This window comes from Oncorhynchus tshawytscha, linkage group LG18, assembly GCF_018296145.1.
Source record: "Oncorhynchus tshawytscha isolate Ot180627B linkage group LG18, Otsh_v2.0, whole genome shotgun sequence".
Taxonomy (NCBI): Eukaryota; Metazoa; Chordata; class Actinopteri; order Salmoniformes; family Salmonidae; genus Oncorhynchus; species Oncorhynchus tshawytscha.
The window spans coordinates 42,315,303-42,332,832 of record NC_056446.1 but is presented as its reverse complement, the minus strand read 5'-3'; the positions used below and the strand labels follow the sequence as shown (position 1 = coordinate 42,332,832).

The window sequence follows — 17,530 nt, the reverse complement described above, 5'->3', positions numbered from 1 at the left end:
AGAGAGGTGGGGGTAGAGAGAAGTGGGGGTAGAGAGAGAGAGAGGGGGGGGGTAGAGAGAGAGAGGGTGGGGGGGTAGAGAGAGAGAGAGGGGGTGGGGAGGTAGGGAGAGAGGAAGAGAGAGGGGTGGGGGTAGAGAGAGAAGAGAGAGGGGGGGGGGTAGAGAGAGGAAGAGAGAGGGGGGGGGTAGAGAGAGAGAGGTGGGGGGTAGAGAGAGAGGGTGGGGGGTAGAGAGAGAGGGGTGGGGGGGTAGAGAGAGGAGAGGTGGGGGTAGAGAGAGAGAGAGAGGTGGGGGTAGAGAGAGAGAGGGAGAGGTGGGGGGGGTAGAGAGAGGAAGAGAGAGGGGGGGGTAGAGAGAGAGAGGTGGGGGGGTAGAGAGAGAGAGGTGGGGGGGTAGAGAGAGGTGGGGGGGGTGAGAGAGGAAGAGAGAGGGGGGGGGGTAGAGAGAGGAAGAGAGAGGTGGGGGGGCAGAGAGAGAGAGGTGGGGGGTAGAGAGAGAGAGAGGTGGGGGGTAGAGAGAGGAAGAGAGAGGGGGGGGGGGAGAGAGAGAGGTGGGGGGGTAGAGAGAGAGAGGTGGGGGTAGAGAGAGAGAGAGGTGGGGGGGGTAGAGAGAGAGAGAGGTGGGGGTAGAGAGAGAGAGGGGGGGGGTAGAGAGAGAGAGGTGGGGGTAGAGAGAGAGAGGTGGGGGGGTAGAGAGAGAGAGAGAGAGGTGGGGGTAGAGAGAGAGAGGGGGGGGGGAGTAGAGAGAGAGAGGTGGGGGTAGAGAGAGAGAGGTGGGGGGGTAGAGAGAGAGAGGGAGGGGGGGTAGGAGAGAGAGAGAGAGGTGGGGGTGAGGGAAGAGAGAGGGGGTGGGGGGTAGAGAGAGGAAGAGAGGTGGGGGTAGAGAGACAAGAGAGAGAGGTGGGGGGGGTAGAGAGAGGAAGAGAGAGGTGGGGGGGCAGAGAGAGAGAGAGGTGGGGGGGGTAGAGAGAGAGAGGGTGGGGGGTAGAGAGAGAGGGGGGGGGGTAGAGAGAGAGGTGGGGGTAGAGGGAGAGAGAGAGGTGGGGGGTAGAGAGAGAGAGGTGGGGGGTAGAGAGAGGGGGGGGGGGGTAGAGAGAGAGAGGTGGGGGGGGCAGAGAGAGAGAAGTGGGGGGTAGAGAGAGAGAGGTGGGGGGGTAGAGAGAGAGAGGTGGGGGGTAGAGAGAGAGAGGTGGGGGGTAGAGAGAGAGAGAAGTGGGGGTAGAGAGAGAGAGGTGGGGGTGTAGAGAGAGAGAGGTGGGGGGTAGAGAGAGAGAGGTGGGGGGTAGAGAGGTGGGGGGGGTAGAGAGAGAGGGGGGGGGTAGAAAGAGAGAGGTGGGGGTAGAGAGAGAGAGAGGGGTGGGGGGAGTGAGAGAGAAAGGTGGGGGGTAGAGAGAGAGAGTGGGGGGAGTAGAGAGAGAGAGAGGTGGGGGGTAGAGAGAGAGAGGTGGGGGGTAGAAGAGAGAGGTGGGGGTAGAGAGAGAGAGAGGGGTGGGGGTAGAGAGAGAGAGGTGGGGGTAGAAAGAGAGAGGTGGGGGGTAGGGGTAGAGAGAGAGAGGGGTGGGGGGGTAGTGAGAGAGAAAGGGGGTGGGGTTGGGGGTAGAGAGAGAGAGGTGGGGGTGAGAGAGATAGTTGGGGTAGAGAGAGAGAAGGTGGGGGTAGAGAGAGAGAGGTGGGGGGGTAGAGAGATAGTTGGGGGTAGAGAGATAGGTAGGGGGTAGAGAGATAGTTGGGGGGTAGAGAGAGAGAAAGGACAGGGGTAGAAAGAGAGATAAACACCAAATTCAGAATCTGCAATTCTACAAAAATATCCTCTGTGTACAATGTAAAACACCAAATAATGCATGCAGAGTAGAATTAAGCCGATACCCACTAATTATCAAAATGCAGGAAAGAGCCGTTAAATTCTACAACCACCTAAAAGGAAGTGATTCCCAAACCTTCCATAACAAAGCCATCACCTACAGAGAGATGAACCTGGAGAAGAGTCCCCTAAGCAAGCTGGTCCTGGGGCTCTGTTCACAAACACAAACACACCCCACAGGACAGCAACACAGCCCCAGGACAGCAACACAATTAGACCCAACCAAATCATGAGTAAACAAAAAGATAATTACTTAACACATTGGAAAGAATTAACAAAAAAACAGAGCAAACTAGAATGCTATTTGGCCCTAAACAGAGAGTACACAGTGGCAGAATACCTGACCACTGTGACTGACCCAAACTTAAGGAAAGCTTTGACTATGTGCAGATTTAGTGAGCATAGCCTTGCTATTGAGAAAGGCCGCCGTAGGCAGACATGGCTCTCAAGAGAAGACCGGCTATGTGCTCACTGCCCACAAAATGAGGTGGAAACTGAGCTGCACTTCCTAACCTCCTGCCAAATGTATGACCATATTAGAGACACATATTTTAAAACAAATCCAATTTTGATAAACTCCCATATCTATTGAGTGAAATACCACAGTGTGCCATCACAGCAGCAATATGTGTGACCTGTTGCCATGAGAAAAGGGCAACCAGTTTATTTTGTTTATTATCTATTTCACTTGCTTTGGCAATGTTAACATATGTTTCCCATGCCAATAAATCCCTTAAATTGAATTGAGCTGTGAGGGCAGAGAGAGTTGGGGGGGATAGAGAGAGGTTTGAATTTCAGGCTGTAAGTAAGAGAAGAGGAAGAGGAAGAGGGAGAGGCAGAGGAGAAGGGAGAGGAGGAGGGAGAGGAGAAGGGAGGAGGGGAGGGAGAAGGGAGAGGGGAGGGAGAGGAGGAGGGAGAGGGGAGGGAGAGGAGAAGGGAGAGGAGGAGGGAGAGGAGAAGGGAGAGGGGGAGGGAGAGGAGGAGGGAGAGGGGGAGGGAGAGGAGGAGGGAGAGGAGAAGGGAGAGGAGGAGGGAGAGGAGAAGGGAGAGGAGAAGGGAGAGGAGAAGGGAGAGGGGAGGGAGAGGAGGAGGGAGAGGGGGAGGGAGAGGAGAAGGGAGGGAGGAGGGAGAGGGAAGGGAGGGAGGGAGAGGAGGGGGAGAGGGGAGGGAGAGGAGGAGGGAGAGGAGAAGGGAGAGGAGGAGGGAGAGGAGAAGGGAGAGGGGAGGGAGAGGAGAAGGGAGAGGAGGAGGGAGAGAGAAGGGAGAGGAGAAGGAGAGGGGGAGGGAGAGGAGGAAGGAGAGGAGAAGGGAGAGGAGAAGGGCGAGGAGAAGGGCGAGGAGAAGGGTTAGGAGAAGGGAGAGGGGGAGGGAGAGGAGAAGGGAGAGGGGGAGGGAGTGGAGAAGGGAGAGGGGGAGGGAGAGGAGAAGGGAGAGGGGGAGGGAGAGGAGAAGGGAGAGGGGGAGGGAGAGGAGAAGGGGGAGGGAGAGGAGAAGGGAGAGGGGGAGGGAGAGGAGAAGGGAGAGGGGGAGGGAGAGGAGAAGGGAGAGGTGTATGGAGAGGAGAAGGGGGAGGGGGAGGGAGAGGAGAAGGGAGAGGGGGAGGGAGAGGAGAAGGGAGAGGAGGAGTGAGAGGAGAAGGGGGAGGGAGAGGAGAAGGGAGGGGGAGGGAGAGAAGGGAGAAGAGGAGGGAGAAGGGAGAGGGGGAGGGAGAGGAGAAGGGAGAGGAGGAGGGAGAGGAGAAGGGAGAGGAGGAGGGAGAGGAGAAGGGAGAGGAGAAGGGTGAGGAGGAGGGTTAGGAGAAGGGAGAGGAGGAGGGTAAGGAGGTCTAGAAGAATTGGAATCCTCTCCAGGGGGAAAGTGGCACCGTAAAGGGAGTGATGTGTGTGTTAGATCTTATTTTACTTTTCGACATTCCTAGAGAATATAATGTACTTTTTTTTTACATACATTTTCCCTGATACCCAAATGTACTTGTTACATTTTGACAGGAAAAATGGTCCAAATTTACACACTTATCAAGAGAACACCCCTGGTCATCCCTACTGCCTCTGATCTGGAGGACTCACTAAACAGAGAACATCCCTGGTCATCACTACTGCCTCTGATCTGGAGGACTCACTAAACAGAGAACATCCCTGGTCATCCCTACTGCCTCTGATCTGGAGGACTCACTAAACAGAGAACATCCCTGGTCATCACTACTGCCTCTGATCTGGTGGACTCACTAAACAGAGAACAGCCCTGGTCATCCCTACTGCCTCTGATCTGGTGGACTCACTAAACAGAGAACATCCCTGGTCATCCCTACTGCCTCTGATCTGGAGGACTCACTAAACAGAAAACATCCCTGGTCATCTCTACTGCCTCTGATCTGGAGGACTCACTAAACAGAGAACATCCCTGGTCATCCTTACTGTCTCTGATCTGGTGGATCACTAAACAGAGAACATCCCTGGTCATCCCTACTGCCTCTGATCTGGAGGACTCACTAAACAGAGAACATCCCTACTGCCTCTGATCTGGAGGACTCACTAAACCGAGAACATCCCTACTGCCTCTGATCTGGAGGACTCACTAAACAGAGAACATCCCTGGTCATCCCTACTGTCTCTGATCTGGAGGACTCACTAAACAGAGAACATCCCTGGTCATCCCTACTGCCTCTGATCTGGAGGACTCACTAAACAGAAAACATCTGTACTGCCTCTGATCTGGAGGACTCACTAAACAGAGAACATCCCTGGTCATCCCTACTGTCTCTGATCTGGAGGACTCACTAAACAGAGAACATCCCTGGTCATCCCTACTGCCTCTGATCTGGAGGACTCACTAAACAGAAAACATCTGTACTGTCTCTGATCTGGAGGACTCACTAAACAGAGAACATCCCTGGTCATCACTACTGTCTCTGATCTGGAGGACTCACTAAACAGAAAACATCTCTACTGCCTCTGATCTGGAGGACTCACTAAACAGAGAACATCTCTACTGCCTCTGATCTGGAGGACTCACTAAACACAAAAACTGTGATTATTATTCTTGTGGCCCTGGTGGCAGAAAATAATCCACATGTCTGTCTGGTCAGAGTTGCAAAATGGTCACAACGACCAGCGTGTGTGTGTTTCAGGGGAAGGGGGTGTATCTGAGCTCCATCACCGAGGACTAGACATTGGTTAATCAAATCCCCCCAGAGAGAGAGAGAGAGAGAGAGAGAGAGAGAGAGAGAGAGGACCCTGTCCTGGTGTGACGGAGTGGTTGCGCGGAGCGATGGCGAGCTGTTAGGTCATGCAGACATTGTTAAATGAGGCGTTAGACAACGCTATGATATCCTCACTAATAATTCATGGGGAGCAAAGACGAAAGACAAGGAGTATGAAGGGAGTGAGGAAGAGGGGGATGAAGAGAGGGACTTTTGACTTTCTGTCTTTATTTAATGATACATCTTCATTCCATTAAAACCCCACGACACAAAACAACGTCACAATAACCAAAACCTCTCCACTTCTCCAACCGTATATCCAACCCATCTTCCCCCGCTCTACAGACACAACCATATATCCAACCCATCTTCCCCCGCTCTACAGACACAACCATATATCCAACCCATCTTCCCCAGCTCTACAGACACAACCGTATATCCAACCCATCTTCCCCAGCTCCCCAGCTCTACAGACACAACCGTATATCCAACCCATCTTCCCCAGCTGTACAGACAACCCCCTCCCCCAAAACACACCATATCTCCTGAAACATCTCCACACTCTTTAACATTTTATACAACTCAAATTTGAAGGTGCGCAGAGACCATCCCATTAAAGAATAGTTAAGGGTCTGTTATCCCCTCACCTTTGACCCTGTTCCTCCTTCCTTGTTAGCCAAATAACCAACTTTGGCAAACAGAAAATTCAACAAAACACATTTGGCCTTTTCCTTACTTGAATACCTGTACCCCATTATAAACACCCCAACAGTAAAAACCACTCCCAACAGAGTGTCTCACACAGACATTCCAACAGAGACATTAATGGCATTAATCCTGGCGCACACAGTAAACACATGAATCACAGTTTCACTAACGACACAGAAAGGACAGCCCGGTCCGACTCCCGGTTCAACCCGTTCCAACCAGCTGTAAGTGGCCAGGGCTCCATGTAGAACCCTCCACTGGAGGTCACTGACCTCTTTGGTACTGGGGGTTTGTAGATCCCCCTCCACCTAAAACCCACCATACTCTCCACCCAACATACCCCCTCCACTGGAGGTCCCTGACCTCTTTAGTACTGGGGGTTTGAGGAGCCCCCTCCACCTAAAACTCACCATACTCTCCTCCCCACATACCCCCTGCCACTGATGTGCCTTCACTCCTGTTAGGCTCCTAATGTTCCTCACCTTAATGCAGGTGTTGTAGAGGACTTTTACCTCCCACCACCTCAAACTCCCCCAGGCTCCTAATGTTCCTAATGTTCCTCACCTTAATGCAGGTGTTGTAGAGGACTTTACCTCCCACCACCTCAAACTCCCCCAGGCTCGGAGTGTTAAAGTCCAACAAGTCCTCCATACCCCCTCTATCACCTGCAGTGGCGTAAAAATTGGTGGCCCCTCCCCCTTTAGCTGCTCAAACACCCTCCATACCAGCTCAGACAGTGTCTCCTGGACCTTCCCAAGGAATCCCTCCAGCAGCCTAAGAGACGTTATTCCTGTTGGTTGTGCCCACAGTCGCTTTTGCACGGAGGCCGATTGAACCGATCTCAAAAGGATGGCTGGATTGTGGAGGATAGGCTCCTCCCACAGCCCAGGCTCCACTCCCTTCTCGTGTGGGCCTCAGGAGCTGCCAGGCCCTCAGCATTGCAGAGTAGAAATCAGAGAGACCTGTTGTACTCAGCCTCTCCGGCTTCATGATGAACAGTTGCCGGTCCAACCCTAATCCACCAGCTCTCCTCGGCCTCTCCGGCTTCATGACGAACAGTTGCCGGTCCAACCCTAATCCACCAGCTCTCCTCAGCAGCGCGCATGCTGGTTCCCTCCAGCCGACATCAGTATGGTACAGCAGTCTCTGCGCAGTCTTTAGTCGGAAAGCAGCCACCCTGCTCTCCAGTTCCACCAGGCCCTGTCGTCCTTCATGGACAGACATGGACAACACTGCCGCCGTCAGCTCGACCAGAAAAGAAATCCAACAGCGTTGCAAGTCTTCGAGCATACCGGCATACCGGCGGGACAGTCTTGATACCACTGCCTGTGACAGCCCCTCCCAGTTCTTCCTGACCCACCCAGGTACACCCCCAAAATGTTAAGCCCTTCAGAACCCCACTGCAAACCTTTCTGGAAGCAGAAGGGGGGGACTATCCCTTCTTTCCCCACATTACAGAGCTTTTCTCTTGCCCCAGTTCACCTTAGCTGACGAAGCTCCCTCGTACACCTTCAGACTAGTGTCTAGTGCCTGCATATCCTGCCCATCCCTGACCATCACAGAAACGTAACCTGCATACGCCGACACTGATACTCTCGACAAGTTCAACACGTCCCTGATTAAGAATAAGTTGTACGTGATTGAGCGTCCCGGTACACAATATGTCTGGCCCTTGTATACTGTTAGCGAGGACCTTGGCAAATATCTTGTAGTCCACACAGAGCAAAGCCACACGACTCTCCTATACCGACGCACTCGCGCACCACGCAAATGAATTCCAGTCCGATTATTCCCCAGAATTCTTTATAAAACTCCACTGGGAGTCCATCGACCTCCGGTGCACAGCTGGGGGACATCTGGGTTACGGCCTCTGCCAGTTCATGGGACAACAGAGCAATGTCCATTTCATCCCTGCCAGAGAGAGGTTAGGGAGTTCTGCAAATAAGACCTGAGCACACATAGGATCACGCAGTTCTGCCCTAAACAACTCAGTATAAAACTCCACAGTTCTGCCCTAAACAACTCAGTATAAAACTCCACAGTTCTGCCCTAAACAACTCAGTATAAAACTCCACAGTTCTGCCCTAAACAACTCAGTATAAAACTCCACAGTTCTGCCCTAAACAACTCAGTATAAAACTCCACAGTTCTGCCCTAAACAACTCAGTATAAAACTCCACAGTTCTGCCCTAAACAACTCAGTATAAAACTCCACAGTTCTGCCCTAAACAACTCAGTATAAAACTCCACAGTTCTGCCCTAAACAACTCAGTATAAAACTCCACAGTTCTGCCCTAAACAACTCAGTATAAAACTCCACAGTTCTGCCCTAAACAACTCAGTATAAAACTCCACAGTTCTGCCCTAAACAACTCAGTATAAAACTCCACAGTTCTGCCCTAAACAACTCAGTATAAAACTCCACAGTTCTGCCCTAAACAACTCAGTATAAAACTCCACAGTTCTGCCCTAAACAACTCAGTATAAAACTCCACAGTTCACTCCTGCATCTCTCCACCACAGAGGTCACCCGCCCATCAGACAGCCGTAGACAATGCATATCCTCGGCTTCACCGCTCTGTCTTTCCAAACCTAAAAGAAGGAGCTGGGAGCATCCATCTCCTTGAGCATGACAATCCTTATTTAACCCGTCTGGTGGGATGTGGGGCTGCACTCACCCCTAGACCCAAAGACCTTTACCCATGTATACTGTCTAGTGATGTCTCGTTCTCCAAACACCCACTAGATGAAACTGATTAATTATGTCCTTTAACACCCCCCACTGAGACTGAATGAAGCTCCTCCCCATTTCTAAAGATAAATCCGTCGTACAGTTCCAGTCCCCGCCGACCACCAGCGTCTCCTCAGGCGCTACCTGTGAGAGTTCCTGTCTAAGACTCCCAAATAGAACCCCTCTTTCTCTCCCTGTGTTAGGCGCATACACATTTATAAATTTCTGCTTTAACTACAAGCAGCCTACCTTGACACACCTCCTTTGAGGAGGTTTTACAGACAGCCCCGGTTCAAAAAGGACTGTCTCTCCTGCACTAAGATCTGTCCCATGGATCAACACACTTGCCCCTTTCCACCAGAGCCCCCAATCGGCTTCATTCACCACATCACTGTACGTCTCCTGCAGAAACAACACCTGTACTTTTTTTCAATAGCAAAGAAAGAGACCAATAGGAAAGAAAGAGACCAATAGAGACCAATAGGAAAGAAAGAGACCAATAGAGACCAATAGGAAAGAAAGAGACCAATAGGAAAGAAAGAGACCAATAGGAAAGAAAGAGACCAATAGAGACCAATAGGAAAGAAAGAGACCAATAGGAAAGAAAGAGACCAATAGAGACCAATAGGAAAGAAAGAGACCAATAGGAAAGAAAGAGACCAATAGAGACCAATAGGAAAGAAAGAGACCAATAGGAAAGAAAGAGACCAATAGGAAAGAAAGAGACCAATAGAGACCAATAGGAAAGAAAGAGACCAATAGGAAAGAAAGAGACCAATAGAGACCAATAGGAAAGAAAGAGACCAATAGAGACCAATAGGAAAGAAAGAGACCAATAGAGACCAATAGGAAAGAAAGAGACCAATAGGAAAGAAAGAGACCAATAGAGACCAATAGGAAAGAAAGAGACCAATAGAGACCAATAGGAAAGAAAGAGACCAATAGAGACCAATAGGAAAGAAAGAGACCAATAGAGACCAATAGGAAAGAAAGAGACCAATAGGAAAGAAAGAGACCAATAGAGACCAATAGGAAAGAAAGAGACCAATAGGAAAGAAAGAGACCAATAGAGACCAATAGGAAAGAAAGAGACCAATAGGAAAGAAAGAGACCAATAGAGACCAATAGGAAAGAAAGAGACCAATAGAGACCAATAGGAAAGAAAGAGACCAATAGAGACCAATAGGAAAGAAAGAGACCAATAGAGACCAATAGGAAAGAAAGAGACCAATAGGAAAGAAAGAGACCAATAGAGACCAATAGGAAAGAAAGAGACCAATAGGAAAGAAAGAGACCAATAGAGACCAATAGGAAAGAAAGAGACCAATAGGAAAGAAAGAGACCAATAGAGACCAATAGGAAAGAAAGAGACCAATAGAGACCAATAGGAAAGAAAGAGACCAATAGGAAAGAAAGAGACCAATAGAGACCAATAGGAAAGAAAGAGACCAATAGGAAAGAAAGAGACCAATAGAGACCAATAGGAAAGAAAGAGACCAATAGGAAAGAAAGAGACCAATAGAGACCAATAGGAAAGAAAGAGACCAATAGGAAAGAAAGAGACCAATAGGAAAGAAAGAGACCAATAGAGACCAATAGGAAAGAAAGAGACCAATAGGAAAGAAAGAGACCAATAGAGACCAATAGGAAAGAAAGAGACCAATAGAGACCAATAGGAAAGAAAGAGACCAATAGGAAAGAAAGAGACCAATAGAGACCAATAGGAAAGAAAGAGACCAATAGAGACCAATAGGAAAGAAAGAGACCAATAGGAAAGAAAGAGACCAATGCCAGAAGACAACTATTAATCTAAACAGCATCTGACGGTAGAGTCTTGCGCATGGTTGTGACCCACTTCCTCAACCTTAACCGTTTCCTGGGTGAGAGGACACCGTGCCCCTCATTTTTTCATTGCGTGTTGCACTGATCTTACAAACTTTTCCTGATCGCAAAAAAAAAGAGCTTCAAGATCAACCTTTTTTTTCTGTTAAGTCTCATTCAGGAACCTTGACGGTTCCCTCAACGTGAACTTTGACCCCTCTGCCTGACTGGCTGTCAGCTCTGGACCCATTGAGGAGGAGTCTGAATAAGAAAGCCTCCTCATCGTCCTCTTCTTCAGACTCACCATCCTCCTTTTCATCTCCATCGCACTTTCTCTCTAGTCGGGACCTCCCCCCCCAGCACCAGGCAAAGGTTCCTTAGTGCCTTAGACCACACAAGCCCCTCCCCTCCCACCTCCTTTCCTCTCCCCCCTCAGCCCCTCCCCTCCCACCTCCTTTCCTCTCCCCCTCAGCCCCTCCCCTCCCACCTCCCCCTCCTCAGCCCCTCCCCTCCCACCTCCTTTCCTCTCCCCCTCAGCCCCTCCCCTCCCACCTCCTTTCCTCTCCCCCAGCCCCTCCCCTCCCACCTCCCCCTCCTCAGCCCCTCCCCTCCCACCTCCCCCCCCCAGCCCCTCCCCTCCCACCTCCTTTCCTCTCCCCCTCAGCCCCTCCCCTCCCACCTCCCCCCTCCTCAGCCCCTCCCCTCCCACCTCCCCCTCCTCAGCCCCTCCCCCCCACCCCCCCTCAGCCCCTCCTCCCACCTCCTTTCCTCTCCCCCTCAGCCCCTCCCCTCCCACCTCCTTTCCTCTCCCCCTCAGCCCCTCCCCTCCCACCTCCCCCTCCTCAGCCCCTCCCCTCCCACCTCCCCCTCAGCCCCTCCCCTCCCACCTCCTTTCCCTCCCCCTCAGCCCCTCCCCTCCCACCTCCCCCTCCTCAGCCCCTCCCCTCCCACCTCCCCCCAGCCCCTCCCCTCCCACCTCCTCCCCCCCTGCCTGAAAACCTGCCGACAGTACATTTAAACCGTTAGCAAACCTACCAAACCGATTCCGTTCTTTCCGGATTTGATCATCTGAATCATGTAGATTCGCAACTACCACCCTAGTCGAAGGAGTCGAAAGAGGAGAAACCTCCTCCACTCCAATATCAGGAACACACCTGAATCCATGCCGTAATGACAGCATCTCCTCCGAGCTAGGCTGCGAAGCCATCACGCAAACCCCAGGAAACTAAACCTCTGTCCTCTTGCTCCTTAAGTTTGAAATGAACCAGTGGGGACCGCTAAACTAACAGTGCGTTAACCCTCCACCATAGAAAATAACAATTGAAAGAAAAGACCAAGTAAAGAATCAAGAAAATAAGTTCTGCCTGTGATTATTATTATTTGACCATGCTGGTCATCTATGAACATTTGAACATCTTGGCCATGTTCTGTTATAATCTCCACCCGGCACAGCCAGAAGAGGACTGGCCACCCCACATAGCCTGGTTCCTCTCTAGGTTTCTTCCTAGGTTTTGGCCTTTCTAGGGAGTTTTTCATAGCCACCGTGCTTCTACACCTGCATTGCTTGCTGTTTGGGGTTTTAGGCTGGGTTTCTGTACAGCACTTTGAGATATCAGCTGATGTACGAAGGGCTATATAAATACATTTGGTTTGATTTGATTTGAAGTAAGGATGGAGCTCTCCATATGGCTTCTCAAAAATAAAAGACTCCCAGCATGCACTGAGAAAGAGAGAGAGACCAGTGAAGAACAAACACCATTGTAAATACAAGCCATATTGATGTTGATTTATTTTCCCTTTTGTACTTTAACCATTTGCACATCATTATAACACTGTATACATAATATGACATTTGAAATGTTTTTATTCTTTTGCAACTTACACTCTTTTGGAGTGTAATGGTCACTGTTCATTTTTAATTGTTTATTTCTGGTACTGGTTCCCACGGACACAGTAGTGTAATCTGACACCACTTGAAACTGGGATGTCCCTCCTACCATTTTAATTCGCGCCTCTGACTGTCCATCAACACCTTGTTCTGAACCCTACGTCACAGCCACTGCAAAGCACATGCCTGCCATCCTTACATCTAAGGAGAGAGTGCAATTATCACTATAGCACATGCAGAGATCGATTTATAGCCATTAATCTAAAATTATTCATAGTTTTTAAACAAAAAAAAAATCTTTCTGATTGTCATAAATGGAGAAGATTAGGGGCAGATGTTTTGATCAAGAGAGACCTTTAGAAAATGTACACATTTTCTCTAACACTAAACATACAGATATGTATTTTACAGTTATAAGGAAGGTGAAATCTTATAGTTAGCAGTTTTATAATTTCATTATAATATATTTAGAAAGCATATAAGTCATTTCAAGCCTTGTTCATACAGTTTTGTTGAATAGGAAATAAGTTGTATAAAATATTTCATATTTTCATATTTTTAGCATATTTGTACTGTACACTTGAGCTTGTGTCCTCAAAAGTGACTACACCTCAGCAATTTATATTAAAAAAAAGGTGAGATTTGAATCATTCTTGGAGTATGCAGTATTGCTAGTTATTGTTTATGGTCCTCTGGTGATAAATAACTAAATACATTTGAGAGGATATGTAGTTACATTTAAGAGGTTTAACCGTAACTTTAACTTTAACCCTTAAGACCTAACATAACCCCTAGCCTAGCTAATCTTAGCCACCTAGCTAACGATAGCATTATCTACCTAGCCACCTAGCTAACGATAGCATTATCTACCTAGCCACCTAGCTAACGATAGCATTAGCTACCTAGCCACCTAGCATACGTTAGCTACAACAAATTGTAATTCGTAAACATATCATACGTTTGTCAAATTCCTAACATATTGTACAAATTGCAATTGTAAAGCGTAACGTCCACAAATGAATACATACCATAGGAAATGTAACATATCTAATTGGAGCATCTCGGATTTACATTTATTGTGTGACGTCTACCCCTGGGTCCAGGTTGGTTTGACTGGTAATGATGAGCTGACATCAAAGTTAGCTGGCTACCTTAATAATAATAATGCTTTCTGGAATACCCCCAATGGTCCAATTTTGGATTATTTAGAATAGATTTAGAGGTAAATAGTAAGTAGTATTCTACTGCCCTCACGCAAGCCAGACAAAACAACAGCCATGAGCATCAGAACCTAACATGACCCCTTATGCCTAACACTGAACTGTGCATAATCGACTCTTAATTTAGACACAAACAACAACATCTCTCCTCTCCTCTCCCCTCCCCTCCCCTCCCATTACAACTGTGGTGATGTCTGGAAAGCAAACCAGCGTGATTCTCAATGACTAAGACACTCTGTGATAGCACTCTGTATTTAGAAGTACAACTACGTCCTCACTTCACTGTTTGTTTTGAGAGAGAGAGAGAGAGAGAGACGGAGGGGGAGAGAGAGAGAGAGAGAGAGAGAGAGAGAGAGGGGGGGGGAGAGACAGAGACGGAGGGGAGGGGGAGAGAGAGAGAGAGAGAGGGGGAGGGGGAGAGACAGAGACAGAGACGGAGGGGAGAGAGAGGGGAGAGAGGGAGAGGGAGAGACAGAGAGAGAGACACAGAGGAGGGGGGGGAGGGGGAGTTAGAGAAAAAGCTATTTCTGTCCCTGCCACACTATTGTCCTCGCTTGAATGGCTTCACATCAAGGGTAGATGCATTTAGACACTGTGCCAGCTCAGTTAGGCAGACAGAGATTGTTGCTAGGCCAGCCAGCCAGCTAGTTGGCCAGACATGCAGCTCTCTCCACTACTAGGTGGAGGGGAGACTAAAGACACTACCAAATGGAGCTACACTACTAACCATGAGTATGACATCCTGGCATTTAAAGCATACTCAATTTTTGACATTGTGCATACTATAAAACATTCTATTTTTGCATACCCAGTCAGAGTAGTATTTCAACTGTTAGTAATGGACAATAGAATAGGTCCAAAGCTTCCAAAGACATTATATTCTCAAAAGGTCATGAGAAGGTTAACTGTATATAAAACGCTAGAGTCAAATTCATAGGAAGAAAATGAATTCACGCCACATTGGCTTCTTATATCATCCAAAAGCTACTTTTTACCACAGAGAGGGTTCGATTCTATCTGTTCTCCCTCTCTCTCTCTCTCTCTCTCTCTTTCCTGGCTGGCAAAGTACCAGGATGTTGTATCTGGTTTTGAATCTGAATTTCGAGAATTAAATTTGAAAACTGAATCTGAGAGTTGAATATATGAAACTTTGATAAACTTGGAATGTTTATAAACTTGATACACAGACAATTAATGTAATATCTACTATATTGAAACTGAATATATAAATATTCAATTTGAATATTCAATTAAATTGAAATGTTATGTTTTAACTGAATGCGATATTCATTCAGTTCAGTTTCCGATCATGAAATAAAATTATTCCGTTTGGGCATTACAAATTAAAAATATTCAATAAATATTCAATAAATATTCAATAAATATTCAATATCCTAATACAAATTCTAAATGATGGAATGCAAATACAATTTCTGTTGTTGAAATCCCTCCATTTTGAGACTGGGCCTTCAGTGAATGTCAAACTAAACCGAAGGCTTGAGACTGGTGAATGAATGAGTAACAGATTACATTATTATATTGTTACGCTGTTACCCTGTTACCCTGTTACACTGTTACACTGTTACCCTGTTACCCTGTTACACTGTTACCCTGTTACACTGTTACCCTGTTACCCTGTTACCTTGTTACACTGTTACCCTGTTACCCTGTTACAATGTTACCCTGTTACCCTGTTATGCTGTTACCCTGTTACCCTGTTACCCTTTTATATTGTTACCCTGTTACCCTGTTACACTGTTACCCTGTTACCCTGTTACCCTGTTACCCTGTTACACTGTTACCCTGTTACCCTGTTACCCTTTTATATTGTTACCCTTTCACCCTGTTACACTGTTACCCTGTTACCCTGTTACCCTGTTACCCTTTTAAGGTAACAGGGTAACATAAGGGATCATATCTTTCACCTGGATTCACCTGGTCAGTCTGTGTCATGGAAAGAGGTGTTCCTAATGTTTTGTACACTCTATGTATTGTCTTGGCCTGTGTGTGTGTGTGTGTGTGTGTGTGTGTGTGTGTGTGTGTGTGTGTGTGTGTGTGTGTGTGTGTGTGTGTGTGTGTGGGGAAAGGGGAAAGTGAGACGTTTGTTTGATCACTGTCATTAATCTTCAACACATCAGACACAGTTTCAAATCAAGAAATTCAAGTTCAATTTATTGACAAGACAAAGGAGCTGATTGTGGACTACGGGAAATGGATGGGGCTGAGCAAGCCCCCCATTCTCATCGATGGGGCTGAGCAAGCCCCCATTCTCATCGATGGGGCTGAGCAAGCCCCCCATTCTCATCGATGGGGCTGAGCAAGCCCCCATTCTCATCGATGGGGCTGAGCAAGCCCCCATTCTCATCGATGGGGCTGAGCAAGCCCCCATTCTCATCGATGGGGCTGAGCAAGCCCCCATTCTCATCGATGGGGCTGAGCAAGCCCCCATTCTCATCGATGGGGCTGAGCAAGCCCCCATTCTCATCGATGGGGCTGTTGTGGAGACCCGTTGAGAGCTTCAAGTTCCATTGTGTCCATATCACTATGGACCTATCATGGTCCAAACACACCAACACAGTCGTGAAGAGGGCTCAACAACATCTCTTCCCCCTCAGGAGGCTAAATAGATTTGGTACTGGCCCTCAGGTCCTCAAAAATTTATACAACTGCACCATTGAGAGCATATTGATTGGCTGCATCACCGCTTGGTATGGCAACTGCTCGGGCACCCGACCGCAAGGCGCTACAGAGGGTAGTGCGTACGGCCCAGTACATCACTGGGGCCAAGTACCCTGTCATCCAGGACGTCTATACCAGGCGGTGTCAGAGGAAGGCCCTTAAAATTGGCAAAGACTAAAGCCACTCAAGTCACAGTCTGTTCTCTCTGCTACCGCACGACAAGTGGTACCGGAGCGCCTAGTCTGGGACCAAAAAAGCCCCTGAACAGCTTCTTCTCCAAGGTCATAAGACTGCTGAACATTTAATTAAATGGTAGTACTCTAATCAATCACCGAACCAAACCTACATGTGAATCACCTCCATCACCAACCCCAACTACCTCGCCCATCAGTACACTGACTCATTACCGGTACTCCTTGTAAAGAGCATGTATACAGCCTCATTATTGTTATTTTATTGTGTTACTATTTTTTCTTTTGAGCTATTTGTTCATTTTCTTACTTTTTTAATTTTGGGAAAAGGTCTCGTAAGTTTCATTTCACGGTAAAAGGTTACACTTGTATTTGGCGCATACAAGTAGCTCGGGAAGACTGACGACGTAGTGACGTTTTAATGCAGGACTATTAGTCACAGCGCTACAGTACTACATGTAGATAGCTGCTGAACGTCACCGTGGATTAAGTTTTTCTAACACAACTGATTCAAATCAAAGACTAAATGAGGAGTTGATTAGTTGAGTCAAGTGAGTGAGTGCTAGAGGGCAAAAATGTGGAATGTGGAAAAATGTGGTCCCCTGCATACCTTGGTGGACCCCTAGGGGACCGCAGACCCCAGTTTGAAAACCTCTGAACTAGACTTCATCTCCCCTCTTCTTTCCTTCCTTCCTTTCTCTCTCTTCCTCTCCACGTCCCATGATCCAGAGAAACCGAGCCGAGACCCTGCAATGTAAGAAGAATAAAGGGTTCCACAGGGCTCTGTGTTGGGTTAAATATCTTTCTCTCTCTTTCTCTCTACATCTCCTCTGTCAGGTACATCCGTACCATGTACCTGGGCATCCAGAGTCATCGTCGGAAGGAGAACCAGAGGCGGTTCTACTGGGCCATGATGTATGAGTACGCCGACGTCAACATGCTGCGTCTGCTGGAGACCTTCCTGGAGTCAGCTCCTCAGCTGGTCCTGCAGCTCTGTATCATGATCCAGAGGAACCGGGCCGAGACCCTGCAATGTAAGAAGAATAGGGGTTCCACAGGGCTCTGTGTTGGGTTAAATATCATTATTATTATTGATATTTGTGAGCAAACTTTCAACATTCATTCTTTCTGATTGTATAAAATTGATTTGCATAAAAGATACTCCTGAATATCCCATTCTCCGATTTCGACTCAAAACATGCATTGGAAATTTGATATTAAATTATTTATATT

General features: G+C 48.1%; 1 protein-coding gene across 1 annotated transcript in view; it reads left to right on the top strand.

The window, feature by feature from the left end:
- Positions 1–17,530, top strand: part of xkr6b (XK, Kell blood group complex subunit-related family, member 6b) — a 137,111-nt gene that overhangs the window by 117,205 nt on the left and 2,376 nt on the right. The window contains exon 2 of the mRNA XM_042301110.1: positions 17,135–17,331. Within this exon, the coding sequence (XP_042157044.1) occupies positions 17,135–17,331 (197 nt within the window). The remainder of the gene's footprint in view (positions 1–17,134; positions 17,332–17,530) is intronic.